Genomic DNA, 17,902 nt, shown 5'->3' with positions numbered 1-17,902 from the left:
TGGGCCATCCTAGAAATGTTTTAGATCAGTGGTGACCTGTCATTCAAGGCATTGAGCCCCACCTGTTTAGCTAAAAATAATAATAAAAGAAGTTGGCCTGTTTTGCATGTTATTTTGGCATTAATTAGTGTTACATATCAGTCTGCAAACAATATATATTTTAGCTTTGCGTTGGTAATCTTCTCTAGTTGCGCCGTGATGGGCTCAGTGTTCTGTCACTCATGGGAACACTATGTCACCGCATAATCTGCAGAGAGAGCTAGGCAGTTCAAGCACCCTCGGGTGCTGCCATAGAGTTACATTATGGGCATTAGAAGTGCCCATCCAAGAAGGCACAAGATCATTAGCTACAGATATCACGTTATATATACCGTAGCTTTGATTGGAATGATCATGTCAACATCATACTTTTAAAATCTTAGCTAACAAGTTAGCTAGCTAGACAAGCAGTCATCGTCATGACAAGCAGAATCACATGGACAATCAACTGGCAAATCCTATTCAATCCTTGTCATAATTATTGGGAGAAATTATAGATAAAACGTATCGGTGCTCATCGGCCATTGGATATAAACATTACACAACAAGTCAGAAGTCGCAAATTCAACAATGAGTGGATTGGAAAGAATCAGTGGCTAATTGCAAGCATCGTAAAGCAATCACTATTTTCCTTCCCCTACCTGCTCCAAGTCTGGGTTTAAGGATTTAAAAAATCTGTCTGAAAGGGTCCAAGCTTAAAAGGATAAACATTCACATGCAACATCATGGGCCAGAAATGTTTGAATACATTGGTCATGTGTCAATCCAGCATGACTTCTGTTCAAAAGAACTGGGAACTGGGAAATCTCCAACCTCTGACTTCATTGCATTCAAGACAACTGGGAACTCTGAAAAAACGAGATCCAAATGGGAAAATACATTTTGAACGGTCATCCAACTCGGAATTCCAAGTCGGGAACTCAGGCCTCTTTCTAGAGCTCTGATGTCATGATTCAACCTAATTTGTTTTCGAGTTCCCAGTTGTCTTTAAAGCAGCATAAATCCAGAGCATGCCAGACTTTGATGTCAAAGTTTGATGAAAAAATTTGCCCACAAGACGGACTGCTGCACCACCTACCTGTTCAAATGAGCACAGCACAACAACGGTGAGTCCAAAAAATATGTTGTGTATGCTACTGCTTAAATGATGTAATATGCCAGGGATATATCTATACTCTAGCTAAGAAAGTAATGCTAAGTGTATGTTGTGTAGTAGCCCATGTCTCACCCTTGGTTCCGCCCCCTCAGAACTTAATCTACTGTTCTGACTTGAAGCTGCACATGTAGCCTATAGCCTGTTTTAGAGAAATGTCATCATCAAATATTGAAACAGCTTTCATTGACTGCTTATATGCAACTGTTATTTTTTCCACGGCTCTGACTTGGTGTACAGGGAGAATACAGCTAGAATGGACTATGTTCTGAATTCTGTCGCTTTCCATTTCAAAAGTGCTGAACAAATAGTCATATCGACTATGTCTGTCTTAGATCGCTCATGAATGTCTTAATCGAAATTATGTCTTGCCTTTTAGCCACTCATTGTTCCCTTGTGCCATAGTTTGTACATCTCAATTGTTATATTGCTTATATTGGTATCATTAGTATCTTATTCATAATTTTAGGCAATGTTGGAAAGATGCATTTCATTGTGAATTATAATTAGATCATGTGCTTTTCTCTATGAGGAGGGGATACTTAAGTGATAATGCCAGAGAAGCTGGTGTTTGGAGAATATACAGTATTGGCACGGGTGTTGTTCGTTGAGGGCCGGCAAACCGTGCCAATACTGTATATCCTCCAAATACCGGCTTCGAGGACATTATCACTTTTATACAACGGGTTGCCAACATATTCAAATAATGATTTGACATATTTTCATTAAAACATTTATTTTGATTAAATTATTCATACTATTTCATCCTTCCACAAAATATAATCCCGACACAAATCTAGGGGTGCTAAAGACGCGACACAGTCGTTCAGTCTTTTTGTTCTGTATCTATGTAACGGCTCTCGTTGGTGGTAGAAAGAGTAGATCAAGGCGTCGAAAGTGTTCATGATTTTAATTTAAAAAACACTCAAACAAAATCGAAAAGGCACAGTTCTGTCAGGCAACAGTAACTAAACAGAAAACAAGATCCTACAACCTAATGGTCGGAAAAAGGGCTGCCTATGTATGATCCCCAATCAGAGACAACGATAGACAGCTGCCTCTGATTGGGAACCACACTCGGCCAAAAACAAAGAAACAGAAAACATAGAATTTCCCACCCGAGTCACACCCTGACCTAACCAAACATAGAGAATAATAAGGATCTCTAAGGCCAGGGTGTAACAATCTATGGACGTGACCCAGTCGTTCCTTCTAAATGTTCCATTGCCATACTGGCTGGCAATGTTCTTATTCCTTGCTTGCTAGCTAGCCAACTACGGCTAACTTACGGTCACATCAAAAAGTGCAGCCAGAATAACAGAAAAGTAGCTGCATTTGCTAGTGACATTTATTTTGACATCCATAACAATGAGCTAATGAGGCGTGCTTTCGCCTGGCATAGAAAATGTGCTCACTTGTCAGGACACTGTTGAGTTAGCCAACAACACAGCTACAGTAAATTAAACTAAAGCTGGAAAGACTGCAAATTAGCTGCATTTCATTTTACCTTTTTTCAATTGACATTTTTTTGTATATATCCATAAAAATGATGCCAGCTGATTCCTGATTTCGACTTGCTGAGAAACGCTGCCTGCCTGTCTCGTCCTGACACGTTCATTACTATTGGACAGCAGGAGATCGAATTTGAATATTGAAACAATGTTGCAAATTTCAGAGAGACAGACAGCAAGGTTTATACAAATATCTGCTGTTGAAAACTAAATGTTAGAGCAATGCGCTGTCTATTGTCTACAAAAGTCTCTCTCTCTCTCTCTCTCTCTCTCTCTCTCTCTCTCTCAATTGAAAGGCTCAAAGGGATCTTTGGGTCGGTTTCCACATAGAATTTTTTTTTTTTTGTATGTAATGGAGAAACATTTGACTCTATATTCACCTTAGAAAGTATTCTTCATAGGGGTGTTAATGTAGGGGTGTCTTCATGGGGTGTTAACCCCGGTGTTCTGGCCCTCAAACCATCAAGGTCACCTAATAATCCCCAGTTTACAATTGGCTCATTCATCCCCCTCCTCTCCCCTGTAACTATTCCCCAGGTCGTTGCTGCAAATGAGAACGTGTTCTCAGTCAACTTACCTTGTAAATAAATAAAATAAATTCATTCCTTGTCCTGAGGACGCACTGGGAGTGCAGGCATTAGTTACAGCACACCTGATTCAACTAATCACTAAACTTGATTAATTACTGAAACAGATTAGTGTCGGGCTGTAACAAAAAACGTCACGCTCTCACCAGGACCGAAGGGCCCTAAGACCATGATTGAAGAACACTATCCTATCCTGCCAAGGCTCAGCGGAGGAGATTAAACCCTTTAAAAACGCTGGTATGATACTGTTGGGCTAAAATGAAAACCTGCACACCATGTGGTTCCCAAGGACCACAATTGAAGAGCAGCAGAGAAATAGTTCCGTCCAGGGGATCTGAGTGGTGTATGGCAAGCTGAGATGGAGGGTCTTGCCAGGGCTCAGGAGTGCAGATTAAACCCTCTAAAGACGCTGGCTAACACTCTGCTCTGGCAGGATTGAAGGGCCATCTCATCTCTGTAAAGTCACAGCCACCAGATGTAACCCCCCCCCCCACACCACCCCCTAGTCTGGCATGCACATACACACACAAACGCCCCCTGGCCTGGCTCCTGACCCTCAGTGTGATAAAGTGTGTGTGTGTTTGCCCCTGAGCATGGCCTGCTGCCAGGCTTTGGAGTGTGTGTGTGGGCATGCCTGTGCGTGCCCCCTGGCGGCGTAATGACTGAGACCCTTGGATTAATCAACCCACCCTGGCTTTCGGCCAATGGCTTTGATTGATACATTTTTACTGTACACAGACCTGATCTTCTCTCTGTCCTCCCACATATATATATATATTTTCTCTCGCTCTCTCTCTGCATAGCATTGCCTCAGTCTTCTACCATATCAGAGCTTTCCTCCATAGTGAATGATTAACGTGCATTGAAGTTTTGTTGTTTCCCAATATGATATGCCCATTATCCCTTCCTCAACAAACTGCTACACAAACTCCTAGCACCTTTTCCTCAGCCATCTTAAATATTGAGTGAAGAGTGAATCTATGCCAGGGAATTTGGACTGATCTTAGGGCAACAAACACACAGAACCAAAACAAACGTAATTTGAGGCAAATTGGTCAATCTATGGATTAAGTTCCCATGTGATTACTTTCTCCACTACTGACCTGTCTTGGCATTCAAGCTTTTGTATCTGTCCATTCATTCATCAACTACTTAACTCACTCTCTAATCGCTAAACCCCAGTCGATATACAGTCAGAAAGATATGCTGTTAATAAGGACAAAAAATGCCATTATGTCTGGCCACCGTTGCAGACACACTCAGGGATCGGAATAGCCTCATCTTTTCAGATGGTGATAGTGATAGGGGTGATTAGGTGAGGCTGGGTGCATTGGAAGAGCTCATGTTTTAGGATGGGAGGAGGAGGGGGTGGTTAAGTGAGGGAATAAAGGGAAGGATAGGGTACATTGGAGCCCAATGTGGATTTTCAGCACTGGGCTCCCTCCAGGTCCCCGGGGGTTGCTAACTAACTGAGCTGCCGTACCTTTGGCAGCAGACACATCCAGATGGTAGGAATCTGGAGCACTGGGATGGAGGGAGGACTGGAGGGATGGAGTGAGAGAGGGATGGAGGAATGAAGGGAGAGGGAGGATAGAGAGATGGAAGGAGGGCTGCAGGGATGGCTGGAGAAGGGAGAGGTGGAGGGAGTGACATGGGGAGGGATAGATGGCTCAAGGGATAAATGGCTCAAGGGAGAGATGGATGGTGGGAGAATTTGATAGAGGATAGATGGGATGGAGGGCTAGAGGGAGGGATGAATGGTAGGAATCTGTGTGAACTGGGATTGAGGGATTGCTGTAGAGATGATGGAGGGAGGAAAGTAGGACAGGAGGGGTGGAAGTAGAGAGCGAGGGAAGGAAGGTGGCAGGTGACCGATGGCACATGATACCCGCTGAGAAAAGCAAACGGCCGGAGGGGATGATCTTCTCTCCTCTTCCACTCTACCTTCTCCTCAGGGGCTGGACTGATATATGACACACAGACCAGACACTGTCCATCTCTACCAGACGGAGGGAGGGACAGAGAGACACAGAGAGAGAGAGAGAGAGAGAGAGAGAGAGAGAGAGAGAACGAGTGAGCCGCAGGATCATGGCAAAGGTTTCTGCCTCCCAGACCTCCCATCAGGAACAGAGCGGTTCAGGACGGAATCGTATTTGTCACTTTGATCCTCTGCCACTTATGCCACTGTCCCCTGGCACTGTCTATTTCACTCGTTCTTCTTTCCTCAACCTGTGTTTCTCTGTCTGTCTGTCTGTCTGTCTGTCTGTCTGTCTGTCTGTCTGTCTGTCTGTCTGTCTGTCTGTCTGTCTGTCTGTCTGTCTGTCTGTCTGTCTGTCTGTCTGTCTGTCTGTCTGTCTGTCTGTCTGTCTCTCTAAACTAATCTGGCCCTGTCATAAAACACAAACCCTCTGTGTGAGCGATGACACGGCCACTGACTGCTCCTCCTGCTATTTTCATGCGCTTCACCACAAACACTGCAGCATGGCAATCTAAAAATACATAGCCAGAGGGGAATAACAATGAATTACCTAAGAAATCTGTTTCCTGTATGAAGCATCGGGTCCTTCCTGCATAGTGCGAGCTGTCATTAGTCATCTAGAAAGCCACATCCCAAATGGCACACTATTCATTACATGGTATACTACTTTTGACCAGGACCCGTAGAAGTAGTGCACTCTATAGGGAATAGGGTGCCATTTGGGACGCACTCTAGGGGATGTGTAAAAGTAAGTGTTAAGACTGACATGGATCTTATACAAGACATCTCTTCACATTCAAATGGAAAATCTGTATTAGGCTGTCGCCCGTCTCGCCTACTCCTTTTCAATCAATTGCCTTATGGGACACGTACTGTATCTACCTACCCGTCTGACAGGCAAGTTTCAATTTGCTCCAGACATCATTCAGCCATTAAGGATACATCGCTGGGAAGTTTAATTGCCATGATGGAGGATAGGGAAACCTCATCCTGCTTCAGAACTCTGTTACAAAGATGGGGCACAGCATGGCTGCTCGGCTACCCAGGTGGGTGGGTTTCATTAACTCAATGTGAAGGAAAGATGTAAGTTATACCTCATAAAATGTGAAGTGCTTTGAGATGTAGTGAAATAGCCAAGTTAAATTCTGTTCAGTATAACTGGCATGCTGACACTGGACAAGGAAAGACAGAATGCCGGGCTACAAACCACATTGAGTGATGTCAGCAACTGAGAACAGGAAGCATCACATTCAACTTTATTCAAATGCATTTAAAAAACATCAAGTATTCCTTACCTGTGACCAGGAAGGTGCAGCGCCCAGCGCCGGCCTCGTTGTTGACATCACAGGTGTACTCCCCCCAGCCCTCGCGGTTGAGGCTTTTGACGGTGTACTCTGTCTCGTCGCTCTGGTCGAAGTGTCCAGCGTGGAGCAGGCGGTTCCCCAGCCGCCACTCATAGCGCAACACGCGGGAAGGGTGGGCACGCAGGACCCGGCAGTTCATTGCCACTGGCCGGCCCAGGCCCTGACGCATCTCTAACAACACAGGCTCCACCGACGGAGGGTCTGGGGCGGAGAGAGGAAGCTGTTAGACTAGTATAGGGTTAGGGTGAACCAGGGTGAAATCACAGAGGGTCTCTGAAAAAAAAAAAGAGCGTTTAATGATGAGAGATTGAGAGAAGTAGTCTTATTTAATGTTTTATTTCACAGTGGGGGGGTCTTGGACAGGGAAGAAGAAAGACTGCACTGTAAAAAAGATTCTGTAAATTGTAAGTTACTGTAAAAAAAAGAAACAGTATGTTACTTTACATTTAAAGAAACTTTGGTTTAACAGTACATTACTGCAAAGTGTATGGTAATGCACAGTCAAACCAACATTTCTTTGGAATTTACAGTAACATACTGTACCTTTTGACAGGTAACTGACTGCCAATAAGTTAGCAAAAACAGCAGGATTGTTTTGCAACAGTGCAGGGCTAGAAGGTGCGGTACCATCTCTCATTCTACCTTTTCGAGACTCAGACTTAGAAGGGTTTGGGAGGGTTAAGGTTTGGGACACAGAGAGATGGATTGGAAGAGGAGACACTTGGGAAGGAAGCGAGAAAAACTCTGAGTTAGACCAGGGACCTAGGAGAGCCAGACAGCGAGAGAGAGGGGAGGTATATCTGTGTCATTTACTCAGCTCACTGTGGTAGGGTATGGGAATGACACAAACCACTCAAGATCGCTTCGAGGAAAGCTAGTTTTCCACAAGGGAGCTCTGTACTCTCGTCCTCAAAGTACACTTCGAGAACCAAAGATGGAACGTATGTGAGGGATAAAGTGTGAGAGAGAGGTACAGTGGGGAGAACAAGTATTTGATACACCGATTTTGCAGGTTTTCCTACTTACAAAGCATGTAAAGGTCTGTAATTTTTTTCATAGGTACACGTAAACTGTGAGAGACGGAATCTAAAACAAAAATCCAGAAAATCACATTGTCGCTGGGCAATACGGACTTTCAGCTCCCTCCAAAGATTCTATTGGGTTCAGGTGATGAGACTGGCTAGGCCACTCCAGGACCTTGAGATGCTTCTTATGGAGCCACTCCTTAGTTGCCCTGGCTGTGTGTTTCAGGTCGTTGTCATGCTGGAAGACCCAGCCACGACCCATCTTCAATGCTCTTACTGAGGGAAGGAGGTCGTTGGCCAAGATCTCGTGATACATGGCCCCATCCATCCTTCCCTCAATATGGTGCAGTCGTCCTGTCCCCTTTGCAGAAAAGCATCCCCAAAGAATGATGCTTCACAGTTGGGATGGTGTTCTTGGGGTTGTACTCATCCTTCTTCTTCCTCCAAACACAGCGAGTGGAGTTTAGACCAAAAAGCTCTATTTTTGTCACATCAGACGACATGACCTTCTCCCATTCCTCCTCTGGATCATCCAGATGGTCATTGGCAAACTTCAGACGGGCCTCGACATGCGCTGGCTTGAGTAGGGGGACCTTGCGTGCGCTGCAGGATTTTAATCCATGATGGCGTAGTGTGTTACTAATGGTTTTCCTTGAGACTGTGGTCTCTTCAGGTCATTGACCAGGTCCTGCCGTGTAGGTCTGGGCTGATCCCTCACCTTCCTCATGATTATTGATGCCCCACGAGGTGAGCTCTTGCATGGTCTTGGCCATTGTGGAGAGGTTGGAGTCTGTTTGATTGAGTGTGTGGACAGGTGTCTTTTATACAGGTAACGAGTTCAAACAGGTGCAGTTAATACAGGTAATGAGTGGAGAACAGGAGGGCTTCTTAAAGAAAAACTAACAGGTCTGTGAGAGCCGGAATTCTTACTGGTTGGTAGGTGATCAAATACTTATGTTGTGCAATAAAATGCAAATTAATTACTTAAAAATCATCCAATGTGATTTTCTGGATTTTTGTTTTAGATTCCGTCTCTCACAGTTGAAGTGTACCTATGATAAAAAATGACAGACCTCTACATGCTTTGTAAGTAGGACAACCTGAACAATTGGCAGTGTATCAAATACTTCTCCCCACTGTACATAGAGATAAAAACTGACAGAGAAAGAGAGAGAGGCACAGCAAAAGAGAGAGAAAGAAAAACATTGAGAGAGAGAGAGTGAGAAAGGGGAAGAGGAAACTGAGGTAACAGAGTGGACTGGATGTTACTTCAGCTAAAAGTACAATTTATGTAAAAAAAATTAGATTTAGTTGACTCAATTAAAGAGTGTCAAAAAACACTTAGGAAACCAGCTGACAATAATTAGCATATTGTAATGTCAATACTCTTCACTGATGGATGAGAAACCAAGAATAACAACAACTCTTAAACAATTACATTAATACAAAGTATTCAATTAAGCGCAAACAAAAAATAAGCAAATGTCTAAAACAGAATATGTCACGCGTGATCTGAATCTGGTGACTGAGATGACAAACTGCATCTGAAGAATATCCAAAATGGGGAGAAGTATATGAATGAATGAATAAGCTATTTGAGAATGAGACAGGCTGCGTCTCCTCTTCCACCAGACCAGACCTCTTCATGTTAATAATTCACCCAGACACATCCATTCAAGGTAAGAGCCTGACTCTGCCCACGGCCCTGGTTGGTAGGTATTACAATCCAATCAGGAGAGCTGTGTGTGTGTGTGTGTGTCTGTGTCTGTGTGTGTGTATGTGTGTGTCTGTATGTGTGTGTATGTGTGTGTATGTGTGTGTGTGAGGCAGAGAAACAGAGTGTGTGTGTGTGTGTGTGTGTGTGTGTGTGTGTGAAAGAGAAACTGTGTGTGTGTGTGTGTGTGTGTGTGTGAGTGAGTGAGAAAGAGAATCAGTGTGTGTGTGTGTGTGTGTGTGTGTGTGTGTGTGTGTGAGAAAGAGAATCAGAGAGTTTGTGTGTGTGTGTGTGTGAGGTGAGAGAGGCGTGTGTGTGTGTTAAGTATGTTCATTTGTGTGGGAGGTGTTGTAAGCAAGCGTGTGTGTGGTTTTGACTAAATCCATTCTCTCCTAATGATGCTCTGACTTGACAATCTTCACGCTCTCTATACAGATGTTTGACAGAAGTCACAGTGGGGTTTTAAAACAACACACAGAGAGAGGAGAGAAAAAGAGAATTACACACAAGAGGCTTAATTGCCCAGAATTAGCATATGCCACAGTGTAGAGTAGAGCAGCTGTGCTGGTGTTTCTGTGTTGTTACTGTGGTGTTGCTGTTGTGTGTAGCAATTGCTCTGGGTCAGAGGTAGAGGAAAGGAGAGCTGAAACAGCAACATGAGGGCTGAAGACGGTAATCCAAAAGGACATTTGGTTCGCGTGCCCCCAAGCACTGGTCATTAGCCTCTCAGAACCAAGGTTTTAATGAATGACTTATATGATAAATTAAACAAAGAACCAGGATAAGGACTAGCTGCCTGCAAGGTACGAATGTAAATATAATAACCTCGCAAATGATTATATGAACGAAAAAGTGGGAACACATTTTATTGTGGTTGTTAAAAGAATAGAGCAGCATATGTAGTCTGGTGTTACTATGTGTGTGTGTGTGTGTGTGTGTGTGTTTTAACTATACTTATGGGAACCATAAGTCCCCACAATAATAGTAAACAAACAAAAATATGACCAACTGGGGACATTTTTTTAGTCCCCACAAGGTCAAATGCCATTTCTAGGGGGCTTAGGGTTAAGGTTAGAATTAGTGTTAGCGTTAGAATTAGGTTTAGGGGTTAGGTTTAGGAGTTAGGGTTAGGTTAAGGGTTAGGAGCTAGCGTTAGGTTTTGGGGTTAAGGTTAGGCTTAAGGTTAAGGGTGTGTGTGTGTGTGTGTGTGTGTACGGATGAGACTCCTTTTTATCTTGGCTCAATGAAAACAGGAAACAGCAAACCACTCCTTCCCTCAATGAAGCAGGCCTGTGCTTTTGCCAAGCGGAATAACTAGCACCATCTGAAAGGTTGGAGTCTGAACCGAAACTCCACTTATAACATTACAATTGTAGGCTTGTGTGGAACGACTGCGACTGCTTGCTGCAATGTCCCTGTTTTGGGGAGAGTGTGTGTGGGTGTGTGTTTGGAGTGTGTGTACATTTAAACTTTAGTCATTTAGCATGCGTGCGTGTGTGTCGCAGGTTTGAGGACTAACCATGGAGCTCAGTAGTAATCCATCATCAGTCAGTGGGTAGTGTGTGTGACTGTAATGAGTGTTCTTCCATACCGATCTTGACAAACCATTTCTGCATGGATCTCGCTTTGTGAACAGGGGCATTGTCATGCTGAAACAGGAAAGGGCCTTCCCGAAACTGTTGCCACAAAGTTGGAAGCACAAAATAGTCTAGAATTGTCACGGTCGTCCTCCTCTTCATCTGAAGAGGAGAGGCGAGAAGGATCGGAGGACCAAAATGCGGCGTGATATGTGTTCATCATGAATTTTAATAAAGAAAACACTGAACACTGAAACCCTATACAAAAACAGTAAACAAAATAACAACCGTGACGCTAATGCGAGCTGCGCTGAAACAAGCCATCAACATAGACAATCACCCACCAACAAACAGTGCAACCCAGGCTACCTAAGTATGATTCTCAATCAGAGACAACTAATGACACCTGCCTCTGATTGAGAACCATACTAGGCCGAAACATAGAAATACCCAAATCATAGAAAAACAAACATAGACTGCCCACCCCAACTCACGCCCTGACCATACTAAATAATGACAAAACAAAGGAAATAAAGGTCAGAACGTGACCGCACCTTTGGGGGGGGGGGTACTGACTCCGGCCGCAAAACCTTAACCTATAGGGGAGGGTCTGGGTGGGCGTCTGTCCGCGGTGGCGGCTCTGGCGCGGGACGCGTACCCCACTTCACCATAGTCTTAGTCTGCCTTATTGTCCGCCTCCGTGGCTTTCTAACCATGGCCACCCTTCTCAATGACCCCACTGGACAGAGGGGAAGCTCTGGACAGAGGGGCGGAAACTCTGGACAGAGGGGCGGAAGCTCTGGACAGAGGGGCGGAAGCTCTGGACAGAGGGGCGGAAGCTCTGGACAGAGGGGCGGAAGCTCTGGATAGAGGGGCAGGGGCTCCGGCAGCAGCGCCGGACATACTAAATAATGACAAAACAAAGGAAATAAAGGTCAGAACGTGACAAGAATGTCATTCTATATGCTGTAGCATTAAGATGTCCCTTCACTGGAACTAAGGGGCCAGAACCATGAAAAGCAGCCGCAGACCATTATTCCTCCTCCATCAAACATTACAGTTAGCACTATGCATTCAGGCAGATTTGTCAGTTGGACTGCCAGATGGTGAAGCGTGATTCATCACTCCAGAGAACGCATTTCAACTGCTCCAGAGTCCAATGGCAGTGAGCTTTACACCACTACAGCCGATACTTGGCATTGCGCATGGTGAGCTTAGGCTTGTGTGCGGCTGTTCGGCCATGGAAACCCATTTCATGAAGCTCCCGACGAACAGTTTTTGTACTGATGTTGCTTCCAGAGGCAGATTGGAACTCCATCCTGAGGGTTGCAACCGGGGACAGACGATATTTACGTGCTACGCGCTTCAGCACTCTGCGGTCCCATTCTGTGAGCTTGTGTGGCCTACCACTTCGCTTCTGAGCCGTTGTTGCTCCTAGATGTTTCCAATTCACAATAACAGCAATTAGAATTGACTGGGGCAGCTCTAGCAGGGCATAAATTTGATGAACTGACTTGTTGGAAAGGTGGCATCCTATGACGTTGCCACATTGAAAATCATTGAGCTCTTCAGTAAGACCATTCTACTGCCAATGTTTGTCTATGGAGCTTGCATGGCTGTGTGCTCAATTTTATACACCTGTCAGCAATGGGTGTGGTTGAAATAGCCGAATCCACTAACTTGAAGGGGTGTAAACATACTTTTGTATATATAGTGAATGTCACCGGTTTCACAAGGGGAAAACATCAGCGTTTGGATGTCATTTCCCTATAGATTCCCATATAGACTCCGCAACATGCTCCATTAGAGTAAGGATATACAGTATTCAGACCCCTTCCATTTTTCCACATTTTGATATGTTACAGCCTTATTCTAAAATGTATCAAATAAATACAAATCCTCATCAATCTACACACAATACCCCATAAATGACAAAGCGAAAACAGGTTTTTAGAAATGTTTGCAAAAAACAAAACAAATATCCTTGTTACATAAGTATTCAGACCCTTTGCTATGACTAGAAATTGAGCTCAGGTGCATCCTGTTTCCATTGATTATCCTTGAGATATTTCTACAACTTGATTGGAGTCCACCTGTGGTGAAATTAATTTGATTGGACATTATTTGTAAAGACACACAACTGTCTATAAGGTCCCACAGTTGACAGTGCATGTCAGACCAAAATCAAGCCGGGAGGTCAAAGGAATTTTCCGTAGAGCTCCGAGAAAGGATTGTGTCGAGGCACAGATCTGGGGAAGGGCACCAAAAAATGTCTGCAGCATTGAACGTCCCCAGGAACACAATGGCCTCGATTCTTAAATGGAAGCAGTTTGGAACCACCTTCCTAGAGCTGTCCACCAGGCCAAACTGAGCAATCGGGGGAGAAGGGCTTTGTTCAAGGAGGTGACCAAGAAACCGATGGTCACTCTGACAGAGCTCCAGAGTTCTTCTGCGGAGATTTGAGAACCTTCCAGAAGGACAAAGGGTCTGATTACTTTCCGAATGCACTCTACATCATAAATATACACTCACCTACATATTTATTTGGACAGGGATTCACATTTTTCTATACCCCAGCATTTTGGATTTGAGATGAAATGTTTCATGTGAGGCGACAGTACAGAATGTACAGTACTTGAGGGTATTTTTTATCTGTTTTTTAGTCTGTTTTTGAGTTTAGAAATGTGCAAATAAATATGTAGAGCAGTGTACATAATCCCAGTGGACACATGGATGTATGTGTGTATGTGTGTGATATGTGTGTGTTTGCATCCATGTTGTAAGGGACACTGTATGTCACTGGTTCAGGGAAAAGCTTGGCATTCAGATTTAATTTCCCTCGACTCAGACTTCTGATGCTTCCATCAGGGAGTGACACAAAGTAGACACTAACCAGCGGGCACACACACACACTCACCGCTGGATGTGTGTGTGTGTGTGTGTATAATGTGTGTTTAACCATGTGGTATGTTGTCTGCCTGACTCCATTCCCTTTGTGTGTTAGGGTTCAAGGTTCACCAGTTCTCCCCATGTGGCACAGCCAACAGCCTATTCTTGTCTCTCTCAATCTTGCTCTCCGTCCCTCTCTCCCCACCCCCCATCCTATGGGTGTTGCCTCTCCCTCATTGCTCAGTATAACTGGTGTGCTATTGGATCTCCCCCCACCACCACCACATGGGTACAACACAGATTTACGTCTATTCCTCACCGTTCGAAGCCAATGAGCCAATACAGTACCATACGTGTCACGTGTTTCCTCACTGCATTGACTTTCCACAGCCTACAGGGAAACACGCGATCAACACCTGAAAATATAGACCTTTTACCTGAAGAGAACTCAAGCGTTCTTATGCGTGTCACCTTTGGAAATCCATCGTGTTTTGATATTGCATTCTGATACAGGACCTAACAGTCATTAGCTAGTCAAACTGGTGGCATATTTAATGATGAATGCGATTGAACTGTTTATAAAGAGTCTTCATGCTGTTGAATAATGCAGACGACAATGCTGTGTCGCTTGAACGCACCCCTCTTAGCTGCTTCCACTAAGGCCAGAGATAAATGAAATAATGAACTTCCAACAGCAGGATCTGCATTACCATATTGTTATTCAACTTTTAGCAGTGCTGGGGAAAGTACCCAATTGTCGTAGTTGAGTAAAAGTAAAGATATCTTAATGGAAAGTTACTCAAGTAAAAGTGAAAGTCACCCTGTAAAATACTACTTGAGTAAAAGTCTAAAAGTATTCGGTTCTAAATATACTTACGTATCAAAAGTAAATGTAATTGCTAAAATATACTTAAGTATCAAGAGTAAAAGTATAAACCATTTCAAATTCCTTATATTAAGCACCATTTTTATTTATTTTTTATTTACAGATAGCCAGGGGCAAACTCCAACACTCAGACATAATTTACAAGCGAAGCATATGTATTTAGTGAGTCCGCCAGATCTAAGGCAGTAGGGATGACCAGGGATATTCTCTTGAGAAGTGCGTGAATTGGACCATTTTCCTGTCCTGCTAAGCATTGAAAATGTAACGAGGATGTTTGGGTGTCAGGGAAAATGTATGGCGTAAAAAGCACATGATTTTCTTTAGGAATGTAGTGAAGTAAAAGTATAAGTTATCAAAAAAATAAATAGTAAAGTAAAGTACAGATAGCCCAGAAAACTACTTAAGTAGTACTTCAAAGTATTTTTACTTAAGTACTTTACACCACTGTGTCACATCCTGACCATAGTTCCTTTTTTATGTCTCTCTTTAAGTTTGGTCAGGGAGTGAGTTGGTGTGGGCATTCTATGTTTTGTGTTCTATGTTCTCTATTTCTATGTGTTTGGCCTGGTATGGTTCCCAATCAGAGGCAGCTGGCAATCGTTGTCTCTGATTGAGAACCATACTTAGGCAGCCTGTTTTCTCACTATGGGTTGTGGGTAGTTATTTTCTGTTTAGTGTTTTTGTTGCACCTTGCAGAACTGTTCGTTTTGTCGGTTTGATGTTTTTGTTTGAGTATTCATCTTTATTAAATGTATTATGAATACGTACCACGCTGCACTTTGGTCCTCTTCTCCTTCTCCCAACGACAATCGTTACACACTGACTATAGAGAGGGATAATCTATTACCTAAAAAGTATCAAATGTATGCTAATCAATGTGGTAGTTTCATAGAATCACTAATGGATTTACCTCCGTCATCAACTCGGATGTATAAATCTGAAGCATCCGGTTGGTGTTTCCACTCACTACCAAATATGGTGATAAGAGGAAGCCTGTGGCTGGCAGTGGGAGAGATGGATTTTGGATAACATTCTGCTAATTTTGTCATCGATGAAACATATGATCTCCATTCAGTTTTCTGTTTCCAAAACTAGAACCAGTAACAAACAGAGCGGACTGTGTTTTGTAGACTATACCTTTTGACAAAGTTTTTTAAAATTGCGTTGTTTAGAAGGAATGCAAGGGTGAAATGAGTTATTGCACACGCACACTTCACAGAATAGTCCTTCCCTAATGGAAATATGCAAATACATACTAGAAAGCGCCAATAGGATCTCACTAGCTCGTGCTTGGCTCTGCCCACCTCCACTACGATTCATTTGCTCCCATTGGAAACAACACTCTGGTCTATGTTGGCTTAGTTATAAAAATCTTAAGAGATTACTCTATCCCAGCTTCATGTTTACAACCAACACAGTCGCTGACCTTTGCTGCTGCCGCAACGCCATTCGTTCAACGCGGCTGATCAATTCAATATTGTTCTATAAAAATGGTCATGTTCAAATTTCAGGCCCCAAATGTAGTGTTGTAGTTAGGCCTCGTAATGTAATGTGTGGAGATTAATTTGGCGTTAGTAAGTGTGCCGTTAGTTTAGGGGGTGATAGTGATTCATATTAGAGTGTCGCCCCCGGGAGCTGTCGTACTCGCCTTTATTGATGCAGAAAAGAAAATTAATTAAAAACAATAATCGTATAATTCTGTGCATTTTTCTCCGACAACAGTCTCTTTATCCCACTCTTTTGATGTATGTCAGTTAGAGCTGCTGCTCCGCTCGGGGCGAGAATCACACAATAGCAGCGGCGTAACGTGGTGGGGAGGAGAGGATGTGAGAGACAGCAGCATGGGGACATGCAGCTGCGTTTACACTGCTCAGGGGCTGAGAGAGCGAGAGAGAGAGAGAGAGAGAGGCCTCAATTGTTCTAATCCTGACAGACAGCCACCACCGTCCAGCCAGGATACCTCTTTATCCCTCTCTCTTTTTTTCTCTCTATCCCTCTCTTCTCTCCTTATACACTCAGGGATTCACCGAGTTAGTTTTAATAAGAACATTTGAGTTTCACAGCTGGAGATATGATTTCTGCCCTTGCTTTGCGTTTCTATTAGAGCCAACACATATTTCCTGGATGTGGCATCGAGACGAGGCCTCCCAATCCTTCCCTACCTCCCCTTCTGGCTCGACCAGCTAGCCGAGCAGCAAACAGATGCAGGTTTTTACATATCAAAGCTGTCGACTGGGCCCCGCTTGACGCCTTCCTTCACGCCTCTAATGCTCTTTGCTTCAGAGGACTGTACCTCGGCCCCTTGATCGAGTTACTAAACACGGCGGCTTTGCAGATGGCATGCCACCAAGGCATGCTGCTGCTCGCTCTCTTCCTCGCTCACGCTGGGGTCTGGAAACGCAGGCGAGAAAAACATCTCAGAGGGTTTGGGTTGCTCTCACGTGGCGGGAGACAGGCCAAGAGAGAGAGAAGGAAGAAAGGAGAGGGAGAGGGAGAGAGAGATGGGGAGGGAAAGTGTCTGTACCACAGTAACATCTAAGACAGTACAGTATAAAGATAGGCAGGAACTGCTTCTCCAATAGAAATCTCCGTTCACACTTGTAGGTGATGTAATGGCGACATTGCCTAGCTAAGATCATGCGCAGAAACACGTCATCGGGTCCAACGGTCGTCTCGCACTGAACTGCGCATGTGCAGGCCGTCAAATCAAAGTTGTTTTTGGCGAAAATGAAAACGTGTCAGTTTCTCATTTTCACACGGTTGGAATAATAACATGTTCAACTACTGTACTTTTAAGACATTGACTCCAATCTAGATTGTGCCTTTAGATTTTGAGAAAATCATCCACTTAGGAAGAATTTTTCGCTTCTCTAATGATTGTGGGCGATTAGACCTGCCTCGCAGTCAGCATTCTAATTCATCCCAAAGGTGTTCGATGGGGTTGAGGTCAGGGCTCTGTGCAGGCCAGTCAAGTTCTTCCATACCGACCTCAACAAACCATTTCTGTATGAACCTCGCTTTGTGCATGGGCCAATTGTCATGCTTAAACAGGAAAGGGCCTTCCACAAACTGTGGCAAGTTGGAAGCACAGAGTTGTCTAGATGCTTGGTCATGAAAACCCATTTCACGAAGCTCCCGATGAACAGTTATTGTGCTGACATTGCTTTCAGAGGCACATT

At 43.9% G+C, this 17,902-nt stretch overlaps 1 protein-coding gene across 1 annotated transcript in view; it reads right to left on the bottom strand.

Annotated features, from left to right (window-relative positions):
- The window catches only part of LOC112250546 (MAM domain-containing glycosylphosphatidylinositol anchor protein 2), a 330,034-nt gene that overhangs the window by 70,298 nt on the left and 241,834 nt on the right, over window positions 1-17,902 (bottom strand). Inside the window, exon 10 of the mRNA XM_024420793.2 lies at window positions 6,564-6,833. Coding sequence (XP_024276561.1) covers window positions 6,564-6,833 — 270 coding nt within the window. The remainder of the gene's footprint in view (window positions 1-6,563; window positions 6,834-17,902) is intronic.

This window comes from Oncorhynchus tshawytscha, linkage group LG05 (genome assembly GCF_018296145.1).
Source record: "Oncorhynchus tshawytscha isolate Ot180627B linkage group LG05, Otsh_v2.0, whole genome shotgun sequence".
In the NCBI taxonomy this organism is placed as follows: domain Eukaryota; kingdom Metazoa; phylum Chordata; class Actinopteri; order Salmoniformes; family Salmonidae; genus Oncorhynchus; species Oncorhynchus tshawytscha.
Note: the sequence above shows the minus strand (reverse complement) of the source record. Positions and strands in the feature narration are given on the sequence as shown.